This window comes from Micropterus dolomieu, linkage group LG18, assembly GCF_021292245.1.
Source record: "Micropterus dolomieu isolate WLL.071019.BEF.003 ecotype Adirondacks linkage group LG18, ASM2129224v1, whole genome shotgun sequence".
In the NCBI taxonomy this organism is placed as follows: Eukaryota; Metazoa; Chordata; class Actinopteri; order Centrarchiformes; family Centrarchidae; genus Micropterus; species Micropterus dolomieu.
Window position 1 is genome coordinate 34,613,810 of NC_060167.1, and position 18,627 is coordinate 34,632,436.

An 18,627-nucleotide genomic window follows, 5' to 3' on the forward strand; every position below is an offset into this window, starting at 1 on the left:
TGTTGGAGTTTCCCAATTGGCTGTTGGTCTTTCAAAATGAATAGGTGCGAACGTTTGTTATGTAGCATAACTTCTAATTCTATGAGTATAGGCATAGCCCTCTAAGATATGGGTCCCACTGGTTTCTTTAACTAGCTAAGGAAAAGCTATTTTTGGGGAGCAGATTGTCTGGTCTCAGCGCAACTTATACATGAAGTGAGACCAAAGTGGTGCCAATGCAGTAAGTGGGCATAGACTTAAAGTCTTCAGTGCAGCGCAAAGCGAGGGATGAGCCCACTGCGCCTAACAGCATGGAAACTACTGCTGTGAGAAGCGGAGACGGTGGTGCACACTGAAACAGTCCAGCATAGAGCTGAGTAGGAGAGAAAACAGCTCTCCATGTGCTGTGAGGAATGAGGGAGAGCACACAGTTAAAGCACCCCAAATAACAATCACTGACAAAACACTCAATAGTGTGAGTCATAGAAAAATGAATGAATGAGCAGGGGGAGTTAATAGATAATTAGAATCGTTAATTAAGATATGAGTGGACCATGAGTGGATTCTATATACAGTACGCTTTAATGACAAATATTACTGGGACCACAACAGAAAATTGCAGATAAACACTGACACACTGACGCCTCCAACCTTACGGGATAGGGTTACAATTTTGGATTTATTCACACACTTTTCAAACATTTATGAAAGGCTTCTTTCTTTTCACATGTTTATTTGCAACAGTATATGTTAATATTTATATCATAAAAGGCTGTATATTAACTTATTAAAAGTCCTTTAAATCCTGAGCACCACAGACTAAAATGACAATCTCTAAACCCCTATAATTGGATCCTAAGTGTGTTATTATTAAGCTAAATCATACCATAGTGTTCATGTGTCTGAATCATGTCCAGTTGCAAAAAAGTCCGAATATGTTTGGCAAATAACTAAATATGGCTGGATGATACATATGCATCGAGCATCATTCTCATCCAGGGAGAAAGTAAAATGTCACTAGTAGTTTTATTTACCTCATTTCCTCCAAAATCTTGTTTTCTCTATTCTTCTAAGAAGGATTTGTTTCTCCCCTTCCATAACATAATTAAAGATCCTGTCTTCTTTTAATTTGGGGCTATATGATATCTAATCCTCCCGACTTTAGTCTTAGCTTCAATCTTGGGCTCTTTATTTAATTTTGGTCATTGCTGAGTAGATCTCTGGCAGTTCTTTCAATCTCCTTCTCGACGGTAATATCAACTCTCAAGATGACTGATGCTTTAATCCACAGCATTAATCTCAAGACTCGCTTTCTTAAGAAATTGCTGCTGCGGGGGAGGGAAAGGAGGTCATGGCCATGGATGAAAAATATGTATTTCTTGCAGTCTGCTGACACAACATCTCTGTCCACTCTTAAGTGGTTAGCGTCTTTGTCCAAAACAGTAGTACAAGTAATTATCAAGTGTTGAAACGACATGTGTTAGGATTTTAGATTTGTTTTTGAACAAATGATCAGCTTCAGCTGATTTATCTGCTGAATTCACATTCAGTCATTTCACAACAACCACAGTGAATGAAACGACAAGTTCTTTACACATTGCCATTCACCTTTATTTAAATATTCTTGGCCTTGGTGGATTCTTCTAGAAGAAAGAATCACGATGGACCCACCGGTGACTTCACACATGGAGCATAAACACTTTGAGAAGTGAATACTGGGGACATGCAGTACTTACTCACAGGGCAACACACATCTCTATAGAAAACAGTTGACAGAGGAAAAGTACAAGCACACGTCATGTCCCATCATCCTTTTTAAAAATGTGACCTGGCCCCATTCATCCTGGAATGAAGTAGAGGCACATACAAGAACATATATCAAAGATGGCAAATAAACTCTATTATTTAAATTATTTTTAATTATAAAAACATTTGCTTTAACGTTGAAAAAATGTTGAAAACAGATATAGACCTGTTTGGTTTTATCAGTGTGATAAAACTAAAGTGTATTGCCTTGCTAACTTATCTATTAAACCAAAGGAAAGAAAGAAAAAGGTGTTCGGTTGATGCGGAAATCAAAGTGAAGTCAGTAAAGTCAGTTAATGTTTATTTCAAATGCAAGATACAGCTTATGTTGTCACTGGAAGGTCTATGTGCTGGCCACTTGACACCATTTTTAAAATTAGTTACACAGTATCACTGTCTTTGTAAATGATAGATGCAGTGCTCTAACTCTCTAACGGAAGAACTTATGGTGGTAGTTGAGTAAAATGTATAGTTCAAGGCCATAAGTGATTATATTGAAGCCTTTGGATAGTATTGTAAAAGAGACTGACTTCCTATTTTTCTTTGACTCAAAATACTCTCTTGCAATTTCACTGCACAAAATACGAACCATTTACTATACATATTTTAGACATTTTTCCCTTTTCTTCTTTTACATATGTCATGCAAATAATCCACCTGTTTATAGATGTGTTTCATTTAGCTCCTTGTGCAAGTTTCAAACTGATTTCTCCCTTAATTACGCTAATAATTTGTTAAATGAAGATGAGGTTTTGTCCTGCTAATGCCAGTCCTAGATATGGCAATGTCAGCATCCATCTGCACAATACTTACTATTGCTGACAATAGCAAGATATTTTAACAGCTGTTTGCTGTGACATTTGCAATGGACATTCCTGCTCTCCAGAGGATGATTCCTTTTTTTTATTGTATTGACTTCATGGCCTTTTCATTTTCACCACACTCAGGACAAATTCAAAATGTTTAGACTGCTACAGACACTTTTGTCTTGTGAATATAATGAACATTTCAGCCTCTATGGGCTGCTGTCAGGGCATTGATAATTTTTTGTATTTTTTATTATCCTATTGTTAATTAAAGAGTTGGTATTAGCTCATGTCCAGGTTCATAATCCTATTTAGGGGTTGTACCAGAACAGGTTTACATGGTTTAATTTTCAAAAAACACCATATTTTTCTCATGCTACACATTGCTGCAGCTCCTCTTTTCACCCTGTGTTTAAGGCTTCGTTTTAGCTATGAAGTGATACATCTTGTCTCTAAATGATCTCTGTTGAGAGTTGCACATGTGCAGGTCCTGTTAAGGACTACTAGCCAATCAGAAGCTGAGAAGGGCGGGTCAGCGAGCAGCTGGTAATCACAGCTTTGTTTCAGCTGTACATGTTGCCGAACAGCAACACAAAACATGTACAAAGAAGATATATATAACTCAAAAAAGGTGAGGGAAAAAGCCACAAAAGCATAATACCACCTCTTTAAGATTCATTGGCCAGTTTGTTAGGTACACTTAGCTAAAATGCAATCTAACACCTAGACCTATTTAGACTGTATTGGGCCAGAAACTATTTTGGTTCACAGGAAGTATCAAATCAAAGAAAGCCAAAGTGAACATTTTTGCTAAACGGTTCGGCGAGATGAAATTGATAAAGATCTCATATATATATGTATGTGTATATATCTCACATATGACACCAGGTAAGAGGGCAAACAATGGGACTTCTCAAAATGACAGAATGCACCCTTGACATGTAAATGTTTGAAGGCTGAATGATGTTCTCAATTTTCGTCACTATTTTATTAAATGTTTGCACCCATCAACTTTACTGCTGACAATGCCTTGGATTACATTTGCTGTAAGACAGTTGCGACCGGGCATGTTCTGAAAAGCTGGCAGAGAAAAACAAAAACTGTTACTGTTACATCATATCACAGCACATCTTTTTAAACATTTTGTTAAGATTTTATGGTTGGGACATTATGCAGATTCATTACAAAAAAAGTAATGTGAGACCATTTTCACAGCATTTACAATAATGCAACATACACTAGCTGCACTCACTGCACATTTTGTCAGCATAACAGAAAGAAATTTGCAGTGTTGTTCATAAACTTAGGAACAAAATGTTCATTCATATTTTTTGAGAACATTCACAAGTAATTTTGGAAATATCTTATAAATGATAACATGGTAATAGTGGGGTAATAGTTTAATAAAGCGGTAATTAGAAATATCATCTAATTACCAAAGTAATAACCAGGTAATAGGTATTAACAATGGCTATATCTGAGTAAAATTAGACTGAAATTTATGTAATAAGGGGCCAAGAATAAATGGTAGTAATGGGGAAATACCATAGACTGTATATAAAAAATACATTTAAAGACTGTAACGAGGCAAGTATTCCCTAACATTATTGTCATATTTTGGTAACAATATGGTTACCTTCTAACAATAAAATGTTTATTAGATAACCTTAAAAATGGTAATATGGTGACATTAATGGGGTAATAACCAGAAAATAATGAGGTAATTTAGGCTGATGTTGTGAAAACTCATTATTATCAAGTAATTACCCAATTAATGTCACCATTCTTTTAATCCAAATATTGTACTGATAGAACCTTTTTACTGTTAGAAGGTTACCATATTATTAACAAATCTTATTACTAAATATTTTTGCCTTGTTGCTATAATTAAATTCCCTATTGCCCCTTAGTTTGGCTCCTTATTACCCTGTTACATATAGAAATATAAGCACAAAAATAACTGTTGTTGTGAACTGGTGCTATATAAATAAAAGTGATTTGAAATTGAACATAAATTTAAGTCTAATATATTACAGCTGTATGTATTCCCTGTGCTGTTTGTCCCTTTTCCTTGTCTAGTGCTGCCCTGGGCGTGCTACATCTCACTGATTAATGAGGTGCACCTGGCCTGGGAATGGGATGCTTAAAAGCTCATGTGCCAGAAAAAGAAGGCAGGGGCTTCAGGAAAGGAGACTACTGGTTTTGCTGCCTCTCAGCCCGGGAAATTGTGTTTTGACTTTTGTTTTTGATTGATTGTCTTGGTTGTTTTGTATGTCTGTTTATGTTAATAAATCCCATGGATTTGGCTGCTTAAAAGGTGTTTTGTTGTGGTGTGTTTGGTCAGTGTTGGAATGTGCGTAACAAATGTTACTGAGATATACTCATTTTCAATACCAAGCTATTATCTGGTTATTACCTTGTAATTACATAGTATTATTTAATTATTACCTCTTTATTATCAAACTATACAATCAAACTATTACCATGTTATTACCGAGCTGTAATGTAAAGTGCTCCCCAATTTGTCTATTTCACTTGAGTGTTTCATAAGTTATTTTCCAGCAGAACAGCCTAAAGTAAAGAGAGTGCTCTATACTATATGTACTTTTCAAAATGTGAAAGACAAATCTTAGCAACAAGCAACAGGAAAGCTTCCGTACAAAGACTGCAGACATTTTTGGTTGCACAACATGAAGGTACAACATAATATTTTTAATGCCTTCAAAAGATGAACACCGTATAGATGCAATTACCTGCCTTTCTTTTTCATCTTATTTATAAGGCCGCTTTGAATGGTGAGTATTTGTTGTCACATTTGTGCTTGTCTCATACTCCTGTCATATTTTGGCCTCTTGAATATTCTGACATTCATTTGCTCACATTTCAGGAGAAATCAACCATTAATTAATTTAATGTATTAACCTAAAGTACTTGGCTGTTGTGAATTTTTTAATATATCTTATTTAATTTAATTCAGACAGAGAAGTGGACCTATTACAGGAATGAAAAACTGACTAAGCAAATAACAGAGGGAACATGTTGGTTGTTCAATCAATCAATCTTTTTTGACCTCATGGAAAGGCTGCATGGGTTCTCAGGCAGTATACTGCTCACCCTCTGAAAAGCTTTGACATTGTAGTTTTCAGGCCCTTTTCTAGTTATCGTCCTCTTCATCGCTGTCCTTCATGGAAATGCCTTGCATCCCTCCTTCCCTCACTGAGGCAGTGGCTTCTTCCAAAGTCAGTCGATTTCTCACGGTTTCATACATCTTACTGTTTAATGTGGAGTCCAGCACTCCTTGAAGGCGGAAGTCACGGTACTTTTTCTACCCCAAACAAACAAAGAAAAAGAATTAGAAACAGTTGGCAAAGGCATTCAACAAATGGCTTTACAGGTTTTGTGAGAGGGTTAGTCCTTTGATGATTCTATGAGTAGACAGCAACTGAGAGATAGATTTAGGCAAGCACAATCTACATTTGATAGGAATTTACTATTCTATAAAAGAAAGTTTTGGAGAGGAAAGTCACTAAGACTCTATTACTTACAAACCAATAATCCACAAGAGTTTTAGAAAGAAATCAATTAATTGGGACCTAGGAGACTTCAGAAAAAAACTATGGAAGTAATAATACTCTTCAAAGGAGGAAGTAGTTTGTACTCAAAAATAGGAGCAATATTTTACTGATTTATTTTCAGGAAATCATATCCCATTAAATGTTGATGAAATCCTTTTTAGAGAAGTAGCGCGGTAGCTCTGCTTTGATCTTGAGAAGCTGCAGAGCTGCAGTCACTGTAACTTACACGACTGAACTGTGGCTTATTGTTGACAATTTTCTCTGTGCTCTGCTCACCTACCGTTCACCGGTCTTGTGCCGAGTCGTGCATGCCCGCCGACAATTGCATGCACTAGTGATGGTAAAAGTGACTCTTTTGACAGACTGGAATCTTCAAATCTCGTTCATTAAAATGAACTAATCTTTTTTTGTGTCATTTCGTTCATTTGAACTAGGCTGGTTATTGCGGCGCTGCAGCCCTCTAGTGGGCGATGTAAAAAAACAGCGCAGTTCTCAAACACGGAACGCTACCTGGTTTGCTTTAATTGACAAAGTATAATGCACAAATTTACCTCTTGATCATTCTCTATTATCGTTCTATAAAGCCCCATGGGGCCACAACCAAATTCAAACCATGTAAAAAACACAGAAATATGTTGAAATATATATTATATATAATATTCAATCGCCACTACTCCGGCTAAATCCGTCCATTTTCACAATCTTTCCTGAGTATACAACCAGACCAGCCATATATATGTATATATAATTAGAATTACTATCATTATATCTCTAAAGTGCTCATTCATAAAGTAGCCTAACGTCCCTATCCATGAGTAAAATCTATATATTAACATCAGATTTGCTGGGAATATCAGCTCAGTGGTTAGCACTGTGGAGATGTCCTGGGTTTGATGTGGGCATAAAATGTCTGTTTCCGCTACCAGCTCAGTATACTGAGTCCGTATCAGCCAGGCATTCCAATGACCTGACTTGGTGGTGTTTGTGGATGGGCAGCCGGTAGATCACGTCCTACTTTTAGCTCAGAGTACCTTATTGAATAGGCATGGGATATAAGAATTATAGCTTTAACCGCTCAGTGCTTAATTAGAATATATAACATTATATTGGATTATTACTACTGATGCACATGGCCTCGCACACAGCTCTCTAGAACCCCCTACAGAGCAGCTCCCGGCTAAAGTTACACCTACATAAACAAAATTTCTGTGGTACGTGTATCATGTCCAGACGTACAAAAAAGCCTCTTGGAGCAATGCCCAACACCCTACAGGAAGTCAGCCATTTTGGATTTAATGGTCATTTTTGGCGAATTACGTACTTCGTACTTTAACAAACTCCTCCTAGGGAGTTAATCCGATTGACTTCAAATTTTCACTGTGCAGGCTAAACCCATTGACGATTGAAAGTTGTTCAAACGGTGAGTTTTCTTTCATAAGCGTGCCCGTGGCATGGCGTCAAAAATGGACAATTAGTGTACATGCTGACATCTGGACAAAATTTAACATGCGTAACAGTCCTGGCGAGAACACATCTATATGCCAATATTCACTCAGAGTCAGAGCGCCGCCTACTGGCAACAGCAAATATCATATTTTAAGCTATGATGAACTACTCCTAGCAGTTTGGCCATATCAACTTCAAAACCCCTTAACACACTGACGATGCCATGTTTTGAAACTTGTGAGTTTTCAGTTGGTGATGGTTCAGTGGATAAGACACATGCCTTTGGTATGAGAGACCTGTATTCAATTCCCCACTGTATCCACCAATGTGTCCCTGAGCAATATACTTAACCCCTAGTTGCTCCAGAGGCGTGCGACCTCTGACATATATAGCAATTGTAAGTCACTTTGGATAAAAGCGTCAGCTAAATGAATAAATGTAAATGTTAAGGGCGTCGGGGTGGCGTGGTACCAAGTTAAACACTTCGCCATGATGTTGTTGTAACTTCACTGTACATGCTCCGATCTGTATCAAATTTTTTCACATTTGATAAGAGTCCTGCCCTGAACCCATGTACATGCCAACATTTATACATAGTCATAGCGCCACCTACTGGCAACAGGAAGTGACATTCAACTAAGCTGCCCATTTTACCTACATGTACGAAATTTCTGTGGCACATGTATCATGTCCAGACATAACAAAAATCCTCTTGGAGTAATGCCCTTAACCCAACAGGAAGTCAGCCATTTTGGATTTAATGGTCATTTTTGGTGATTTACAGGTTCTGTACTATAACTAACTCCTCCTACAGAATTAGTCAGATCAACTTTAAGTTCTCATTGTGCAGTCTAATCCCACTGAGGAGTAAAAGTTGAACAAATGGTGAGTTTTTGTGGAATGGCGTACCAATGGCATGGTGCCCAAAATTGAAAAAATCATTTTGTTTCAGGTAGTTTACATTGTAGTGGTTGTAATCAGTGTGCTACTGCCACTCACTGTTAAAAGCCTCTGCTCTACCAGAAAGGTCAAATAAAAGTGCAACTGACATAAACACAACAATGTGTTTGAATAGGGGACACAAATCCATTTTTAACATAATAAATATCAAATTACGTGGGATGCAGCACTGAAATCTACAATGTACCAGAGTTATGAAAGAGTCACTTAATTTAATAACTTTGTCATTGATTCTTGAGAACATTCATATGATAATAATTGATGAAAATGATTTGCTTACATTTAGATGTGAGGTTTAGAAATGTAGCTGTTCTCACCTTGACAATCCTGATGAGAATCTTCAGCTGATAAAGATGGAGCTGCAGGTCCATCCGGTCAGTCAGCCATGTTCCTACAAGGTTCATAGTGCTGGTGTACCATTGCTGTAACAGACACACAAGCACACAGTACATATCATCATCTGATACTCCATTCTTTATGAAATAAAGGCACGTACATCACACACACACATCATAAAGCAACAGTTTGGTTTATTTGGCAGAAAAAAACATGTGATGTCATCCTTGCAGTGTATAATCATAACCAGAGTTTCCTTGTGGATTACTGGGAGGAGAGGCCAGAGGAACAAAGCTGACAAACACATCCACAGCAGAAAGACGTCTCTAATCAGAAGATGTCATGTCATGTTGGATACCCATGCAGTCATCCATGGGACCCAAATTTAGGAAACAGCTTCTGCTCTTGTCATGTGGGGCACCATTGGATAGTAATGTAGGCTTAGGATCTGTTTAAGTCAGAGCGTGGACTCAGGGAAGATCCAGCAGCCAATGAGACGTCTGTAATTCTGATTGAAGTGCTTTGAGAAACTGGTTCTTCAGCACATAAAGAACAACATCCCAGCCGGCCTGGACCCTCACCAGTTTGCTTTCAGAACCAACAGATCCACAGAGGACGCCATCTCCACTGCCCTCACACACCTTGAGAAAAACAGCACCTACATCAGAAAGCTGTTTGTGGATTTCAGCTCAGCATTCAACACAATCTCCCCATGAAACTGATCAGCAAACTCAGCACTCTGGGCAGATACAACACTCTGCAACTGGATATTGGGCTTCCTCACAAACAGACCTCAGACACCGTAGTCCCCCCGGGCTGTATGCTCAGCCCCCTCCTGTTCACACTGGACCACTCTAGTTTTTCAACCCTGCACTGTGAATGTTTACAAGGTGTGTTCAATAAAAACATGAAAACATATAATTGTTTGTGTGGTATTAGTTTAAGCAGACTTTGTTTGTCTTTTGTTGTAACTTAGATGAAGATGAGATCACATTTTATGACCCATTTATGCAGAAATCTGTGTAATTCCAAAGGGTTCACATAGTTTTTCCTGCGACTGTATCTGATGGAGGAGTCCTAAAGACTAAGAATATGACAAAGTCCGTTTTTGCTTTGCAATGGATTCAGTCAGTGCTCATAGGGTACTGAGTTCCCATATTACTACTACACAGGTGTTACAAACTTCCACCATGACTCCCCCACTGCTCTATTTAGACAAGCCTTTTCTAAACAGTGACCTCTGCAAGGCACAGCAAGCTCAGAGCATGGCAACTATGCAGAAACAGGGCCGAAAGGCTGCAGATGTTTCTCTGTAGGCCCTGGCTGTTGCCAGTCTAATTGATGGATAATGATGAGCCTGGGCTGATACTAATAGAAGCCGACTGACTTTCAACAGTCAGGGTCACAGCGGGGGGGGGCTGGAGAAAAATGGGAAGAGAAATGGAAAGGAAGGGGCCAGCAGTGTGCATGTGTGTGTGAGTGTGTAAGAGGACTGAGATGCCAAGGGGTAATTTCTAAGTTGTACAAGATTTTATCCTTGAGAGTAAACAACTTTTTATCATAATGATTGACTATGAGCTCTATTGTCCATCAAATTTGACAATGTAGAAAGTCAAAGGCATGTCCTGCTAATTGCAACATATTAGCTGAACCGTTTGTCAGTAGTAACAGACTTGTAGATCTCCAGAAACATTAAAGAACTAAAGACAGAATAAAAAGTATTATAGTCTGTGCTTCATAGCTGGTGCTAAATAAAAATTCATCTCAAAAATTACCTGAGATCATTGGTACTATTTTACTTCCCTCAGCCCTAGACTCCGCTTGGGTGTAAGATAAAACCAGTGTTTTCAGGTAATTTTGTAAAGGCAAAGCACAAGACAAGCTAAACCAAATACACAATAGAGACAGTCTATAAAGCCAGGCGACTAAATCAACAAACAAGTAAAACCAAAATATCCGCTTCTGCTTCTTCTGTGAATTCGGTAAAGTTACTGTAACTTATTTAGGAAAAGAAGTTGGACAGGGTCAGGTGCGCCCATGGATACAAAGTCACTGCTATCACAGAGTTTCCCATGTCCACCACCAGGCGTGCACTGAGACCTTGGTAGGGCATTTCTATTACTGCAGGAATTTTTCTACAGTTATTCACCATCTAACCCACCTCTTTAGTCCCAAGGTTGAATATAGATAGACTCCTGAATGTAAGCACGCATATAAAAGCGTAAAAAGTCTCCTGTGTAACGACCCAATATTCGAGTTTGACTGGCCCTTCAAGCTGGAAGTTGACAGGAGTACAGTGGGAGCCAGAGCAGCATTGATCCAAGACAGACATGGAGTAAATCACCCCATCAGCTACTTCTCTTGTAAGTTTAATAAGCACCAAAGTAGATATTATAGATACTATTGAAAAAGAGACTGTAGCTTTGCTGTTGTCTGTACAGCCTTTTGAAGTGTACATTGGATCCAGTTGTCTTACACCCACAGTACAGCAACCACAGACCTCTTGTCTTCTTTTTGTTCATGTACAGCCATAACAAAAGGCTCATGCATCAGTCAATGTTGGTACAGGAGTTTAATCTAAATTTAAAGCATTAGAGGGGCTCTGAAAATGTTTTTGCAAATTATATTGCAAATGCAGAGGTTTATGGGGAGGAGTGTTTTTAGTTGTTAGCCTATATTTTGTTGTTTTCTTTGATGTACTTATAATATGAGTCGGTCCCGGTCCAGTTCTTTGCTTTCCTGATAGCGCTGCACTGCATCTTCCCTGGGATTGGATGGCACTGTGCGTTCTCCTCCACGGATTGGACGGCCTCTCAGTTACAGTTAGACAGTTACCCTTTCAATGTTAGCTTCCATGTTGTGAATATTGTAAACTAACTGACGCCCTCGTTTGGCGGCATTGAGTCTAGGCAAGATTTTTGATTCAGTTAATATTACATTATATGTACCGAATGTATGTACCGATTGTACGGCAACACTAGTTAGAAGGGTGGCTTCCAATCCAAAAAAAAGTGCTTTGCAATGGCTTCTCGTACAAGTAGAATTGATTTCCTCCACCTTATATACAAAGCCCTTAATGCAGGGGTCGGGAAATAAGTCTGACGTCGGGCCAAACTTGTTTCCAGCCGTTACATGGCAGGCCAGAACATTATTTCAGTCAAATTATTTCAAACCCTTGGATACTCATGTGCACGTTTAGCTCAGTCTGTAGAGTGCAGGACTCCCATAGGAGGAGTTTTGATCGATCCCAAAATTCAGCTGACTTTTTTTTTCTCCCTTCTTAAACTAATTGATTAGCCCATTAGGACATTTTTTCACATGCTCGCAATAAAGCATGTGCTGCAGTGCTCCGCATTAATAAAACTATGAACACTAATTTTCATTTCCCTGCGAAATTTCAGGGGAATCCAATCACACGTTTACTGACGGCTTTTACAGAGGTGTGTCAAGTAAGCCAGAGACTCTTTTGTATGTCCTTCAGAATTTTTCAAAGTAAAAGCTCTCAAAAAACTCAGTATGAAGCATTGCTGCAAAAACTTTTCTCGCGCTGATATTTTGAATTTTTTATTTTTATTTTTCTGCTATCAAAGCAATCTGGCCAGATATTATTGCTGGCGGGCCAGTTCTGGCCCGTGGGCCACCTATTGCAGACTACTGCCTTAATGGGCTAGGTTCAAGCTACATTGTTTCTTCCTTTTGAAATTTTTGCCCTCTACAAAACTGCAATCGTCTGCTGCTGGATTGTTGGTGGTTCCCAGCACAATAGGCGCAAGAAAACTGTGGATGCAGCCTATGTCAGTTATGCCCGCAAGCTATGGAACACACTACCTATAGATATCGGGAATGCCAGCTGGCTAAATATTTTTAGAAGAAAGCTAAAACGCATCTCTTCACTTAAGCCAATAAACAGCTGACTTTCCTGATACAGGCCGGACACTTATTTTCACCACGCTTTGCACTTAATTACCCGAGAACATTGGTTTTATGTCACTTCCCTCATCCCTAATCTCATCTGAGATGTAAAAGACACTGCCTGTGGTAAATAAGATAATAGATAATTCACCAAGTAATGATGACTAATCACTCACACTGTAGCTTTGCACTTAACATCATAAACATACACAGTTTTCATTGAACGCTCAATTTTGACAACAAATTGTCGGAAGAAACAACAAAACATCACAGGCTTTTGGTAAAACTAATATTTTGGTAAAACTAATATTAATAAATATATAATAAATATTTAACTACGTGCTAGCTCTTGTGCAAATATCTTGCACGTAAATTCCGACTTGACATGGAAATACTAGACTAAAAGTCACAACAATAGCCAAAATAGATAGATCAGATTTTTGCAGTGCTAGATATGAACTAGTGGAATACATCTTTGACATCTTACTTAAACAGCGTAATAAAATGTTGATCTTTACTAACAGAATATTCTTTGACCAAACACAAAAGACCAAAAGCTACTTAGTGGGACACCAAGATCACTACTATTTCTGACCCACTGCGGCCATAAGAAGAGGGTGAGAGTAGGTCTACATGTAGGTCAAGCTCCGTCAGTGGAACATTGGTGAAAGAGAAAATGTCTGTGCCGAGGCAGTGCTGGGGTGAATCAGTGAAGCGACCTGGTGCCAGCAGCTTCCTATCTGTCGCTGTGTGCCTGTGAAGGCATCGTCGTGGCAGCAGGCCTGTGATCTCGCCCCGAGCACAACCCCCTGCCGAGAGGCCAGGCCTGGAGTGACTGATCCACTGACTGGCTGCTCTCCTTCTTTCCATTATCCAATCCTCCTTCACTCCTCCTTTTTCTTTAGACTTTGCACCGTGCCACACAGCTCCCATCTACAGCCATTTTTGCAGCAGGCATTTTGTGTCCCTGTTCAGCTTTACTCCTTTTCACTTTATATAAAAAGTACTTTTGCTGCCATGACTAGAATTTTGGAGGTCTGTCAGGGACATCTTGTGTACACACATGCCTGCGATTTTCATCAACTTTAATATCTTTTGTTATGCCAGTTTGAATGTAATACCAGTTTCATTATTGAAAAAAATGAAAGTGACTGTCCATCAGAAGATTTCTGCATGACTAGTTTAAATTATTACCAAGAGTACAGGACACAAAGACTGCTGAAACTGTATTTAAGGCATTAAACATTCCCTGTGTTCAAAAGAGTTGTCTGATCTAATGCTGTATAGATCTTAAAGCCCTTTTACGCAAATTTGTGGTTTTGGAGTATATAGATAAAATTGACTCAACTTTGTTTTTATTTCACCATCATTATCAAGACATACGGAGTGAACTGCATGACATACTGCTATGGAAAAACTATAGGCTATGCTTGACCATTAAAAACAGCTTTTTTGTGTGGGAGTATAATGAAGAGACACACGATGAGGTTTGTTACAAATTTACAATTTTTCTCAATTAAACACTGCAACCAAGCTTTCGAACTACAATTTCAAAACCATAACTCCATTTTTCAAAATGCACACCCATTTCCCTAAACTCTACAAACAAATCCCTTCATTTCTCATTGCCTACACCACGTGGTCATTTTTAAAGCTTGATCACACACTAATCAGAACCTTCCGAGTCAGTTCATTCAGTTTTGGAACAATGGATCCAGTGAGATGTGTAACACTACAATGGTGGAACGAGATACCACATGTCATCAGAGCAGGGGTGTCCCTCTCTAACTTCAAGAAGCTCATGAAAACTCATCTCTTTTTAGAACACTTTCTCTAACATCCACTTCCTGTGCTCTTCTTCTTCTATTTACTTACAATTCTCTTGTATTGATTGCACTATTTTGTTAACTCTTCTTTCTTAGGTATTTACCCCATTGATGCCATATGTGCTATTAGCTCTTCCTTGTATTTATTGCTGCTCTTACTAGTATCTATTATCAGTTGTAGATCTCTTACTGTATTGTTGCTTTGTTGACGCTTGCGTGTTGTTCCTCAAATGTAAGTCGCTTTGTCTGCCAAATGAGTAAATGTAAATGTATTGCGAAGGAGGAGGTTGAGGACACCTGAGAGGAGGAGGAGGAGCAGCAGGGAGAGGAGGTGGAGGTGGAGGAGGAGAATAGATAGAAGGAAGAGGAAGAGGTGCAGGTAGAGGACGAGATTCTCTGGCTTGTCGCAGGCCAAAGACAGGATGCTGGGGAAGAAGGATTTTTTGTTGTTTTTTTGTGTTGAACTGCATAATACACTAAGGAATAAAAAAAATTGCAAATGTACATTTGTTGTGTCTTTTGTTGTGTTCATCATCTGAAAAGGTTTTTGAGGTGAAGAACCACAAGCAACATTACCAATAACCATTTGTTGTAGTATTGTTTTGAAATTATCTCCCCTGTCTGTAAAACTGTGTTGTAGTGTGTGTGTGTTCTTAAGGGCTTGTGTGTCATGTCTGGGGGTTTATAAGTTTATTTTTTCAGCAGAATTCAATGGTTTTTCATTGAGTTTTTTTCTGAGGCATCTTTGTGAGGCATTCAGCCCTGTCCCTTTGTGCAACACACCAACAGTTGCCAAAAAAAAAAGCTGACTTAGATGAGCTTTTTTTCAACAAACAACAAATGCTAGACTGCTAACTCATAGCTCACAAACTATGTTGCTCATCTCAGCTAGAAGAAGGAGGATTTGGTGATGCGTCATTTTATTTAAATATTTGCTTGCAGATACAGGACAATTAGGAAACTATTAACTGTAGTTTCTGTGACTATGAGGATCCAAAGTGACTTACAGTAAGTGCAATCCACAATATGGATACAGCACAAAAAAAAATGCACGAATCATGCCAGTACATCTGATTCAAGTTCTACATTTAGAAACAATAAGAGATAAAAGAAAAAAAAGGTGCAGTCTGAACAGATGAGTTTTCAGTCTGCAACAGAAGATGAGCAGAGTTTCCCCTAATAGTGAGGAAGCAGCAGGCCGAAAGGCGGTCGCAGTGGATGGGGTAGGTGTATTGTTTGACCATGTCCTGGATGTAGGAAGGGCCTTAGCCCATCGCAGCATGGTAGGCAAGTACCAGTGTCTTGAATCAGATTTGAGCAGCCACCAGTAGCCAGTTAAAGGTGCGGAGAAGTGGTGTAGTGTGGTAGAACTTGGGTAGGTAGAAGACTGGCCAAGCTGCTGCATTCTGGATGAGCTGAAGAGGACAGATGGCACATGCAGGCACAACAGCCAGAACAAGATGACAAAAGCCTGGACCAGAACTTGTGCCAACTCCTGGAAGAGGAATGGACCTATCCTCCTGATACTCTTGTGAATTCATCTGCAGGAGTGGGTTGTCAGCAGTTGGTTTTCTCTCAAAGCTTTATTCTTCTCCTAACATTGATGTTCAATTCTAGCATCTCTGCAGGAGTATGTACGTTAAAGTATTTTCTTTTCGAAACGTGTAAAGGAGAGAATGTCTTTTTTACAGCAGGCTGCAGAGCTTCCTGCCAGGCTAAATTCAGCCTCCAATAATCTCCACCAATCGGGTGGTCGGGGATGGGACTGGATGATTGAGATGACGATGATAATGGCAGGCAGCCTGTATGCAGCCCAAGTTAGAAGAAAGAATAATGATTCTGAAAGATTCCCAAAGCAGCTGCTGCTGCTCATGAAGCCTTTTGCCATGAGTGCATGGTTGAAGCAACAGTTGAAGGTGGCTTGGATGACTGTATCTGCTCACATCCTTCTCTCAAATGGATTACAAACTCTTAGCCATAAGCAGACACTTACAAGCAATTTAACAGGCTTAAATAGGTGCTTGATTTTTTATATTTCCTTTATTCACCAACATCCACAGTGTACATTATTAACTCAACATTTTGGATATTTCTTGTGTTCTCTGCTCATTTTACCAGGTTTGTTATCTTGATCTGCTTTCATTCCAAACAGGATGCCGGATTGTTACATTTGCTGTGACTTTATCCCTCTTCCCTCTAAAATGGTATTCTTTACACCATTTCTGGAACGATCGTTTCATTTTCACTGCCACGCAACTATCTAACCCCCCCAAACCAACTCTGTCTTCCTCAAAATAGCTACACATAAAAGCCACAGTTTCACTCAAAACCCCTGGACAAGGTAACACTCCTTCAGGGCAGCATTGAGACATTATGGCATCCACATGTTGATTAAGTTGAAAGCCACTTTGTTTAGCTTGTCAAATGAACAGTGATAGCCCCTCTTGCTTTGTTCCTCTTGGCAAGAACTAGCACAAGAAAATCAGAACAGACAAATTCACGCAAGCTCTCTTTTTTAGGCTGCATGGGGATCAGCAGGGGGCTAGCACTTGATGACAGCCAAAACAAGCGTAATATGGCTCTGAATACATAATGCCATAACCCGACAGGGATCAAATCTGTGACATTCTAACGAGTTCCATCTGAAGGAAGGGCTTCCATTTCTTCAACTGAGTTATTTGTGTGTTAGTGTGTGTGTTTTGTCACCTCATGCCATGCTGATGAACCCCTACCTATACACAGGCGACATGCACGCCCTGCACAACACCACATACACACATATACATCTGGCGGTCCATCCCCCCTTCAAGCGAGAGCTGGGAGACAGTACGACCTCCTGCCCCCATCTGACACCAACCCACCCATCCCACCAAAAACCCCCACCCATCACCACATACACGCACGAACCTTGCCTGGAAGCCAGCTTTCACACCCAAGTCTTCACATGGTGCTTGGCGGGGGGTGGGCTGGGGGGGCTGCCACCAGCAGGATTTGATGCAAAAAATGGCACACCTCTCCTTCTCCCCCTCCCCATCCACCTACTCACCTTTTCCATGACCCTTTTACATATACTTGCTGTGTAGTGCAATGAGAGGAGGCTGGCCTTTTAGATTAGGGCAACACATAAAACTTGTGGCTTTGTGACAACGTGCCCATGTCAGAAGACAACTTTCCCTTCACTATGAAAGCACTGTCAAGAACGACAAGTAAAAATGTCCATCAAAATAGATAAATGTGCCTTTTTTAACCTAAAATCATGACCTAGATGTGGGTAGAATATAGCCAAGCCCTACGTGCATACTATATACTAACAAGCCTTTTTGACATGTAGTTCCAGCTACAACAGAGCAGGAATTAAAGTCAGAACTAAAAGTCCCTTTCGAACATTCCACTTAGCTTTTCCACTACATCTAAAGCCTAATTCACACTACAGGATTTTAAGCCCGATTTGCCAGTCGGTGAGCTCGGCGATCAGGGGTAAATCAGCAAACGATCGCCGGTCGGCAGTCGTTATGTGTGAACTACTCAACAACGCATCAATACATCTCCCTGACACATCGCAGACGCCCAGCCAGATATCTAGCATGCCAAATATCCGAAGGAGTCGGCCGACTGACATCCACATCCAGCCAATGAGAGCAGGCAGCTACTTTTTACTCCCCTCCAGCTCTCTGTAGCTCAGACAATCCCTGCTACCTGCGTGTGCTAATCCATCCTTTCACCTAGATTCTTTGTCTTTATAATTGCTATCTTTATAATAACAAACAACAGCTGTTTCGTTTGTTGGTTCGTGTCATTTCCCGTTTCACGAGTGTTTTCTTGACAAAACGTGGTTTGGAGACCAGCTTCTGGTGACTCAGCCGCTGTCAGCTTGTGTAGTGTGTGACCCCCTGTCACCGATTGGTGACGTAGTGTGAATCACAACGACTTCAAGATCCCATCACAAGACGGCAAGTTGTGTAGTCTGAACAGCACAGCCAT

At 39.7% G+C, this 18,627-nt stretch overlaps 1 protein-coding gene across 4 annotated transcripts in view; it reads right to left on the reverse strand.

Annotated features, from left to right (window-relative positions):
- Positions 1-3,552: 3,552 nt before the first annotated feature.
- Positions 3,553-18,627, reverse strand: part of LOC123956496 (calcium-dependent secretion activator 1) — a 153,601-nt gene continuing 138,526 nt past the window's right edge. For 3 of the 4 annotated variants that reach the window (XM_046028711.1, XM_046028713.1, XM_046028709.1), the window contains 2 exons: positions 8,890-8,994; positions 3,553-5,916 (listed from right to left, as the gene is read on the reverse strand). In XM_046028711.1, coding sequence (XP_045884667.1) covers positions 5,746-5,916; positions 8,890-8,994 — 276 coding nt within the window. In that variant the 3' untranslated portion in view covers positions 3,553-5,745. The remainder of the gene's footprint in view (positions 5,917-8,889; positions 8,995-18,627) is intronic. The other variant, XM_046028710.1, reaches the window with a different exon arrangement.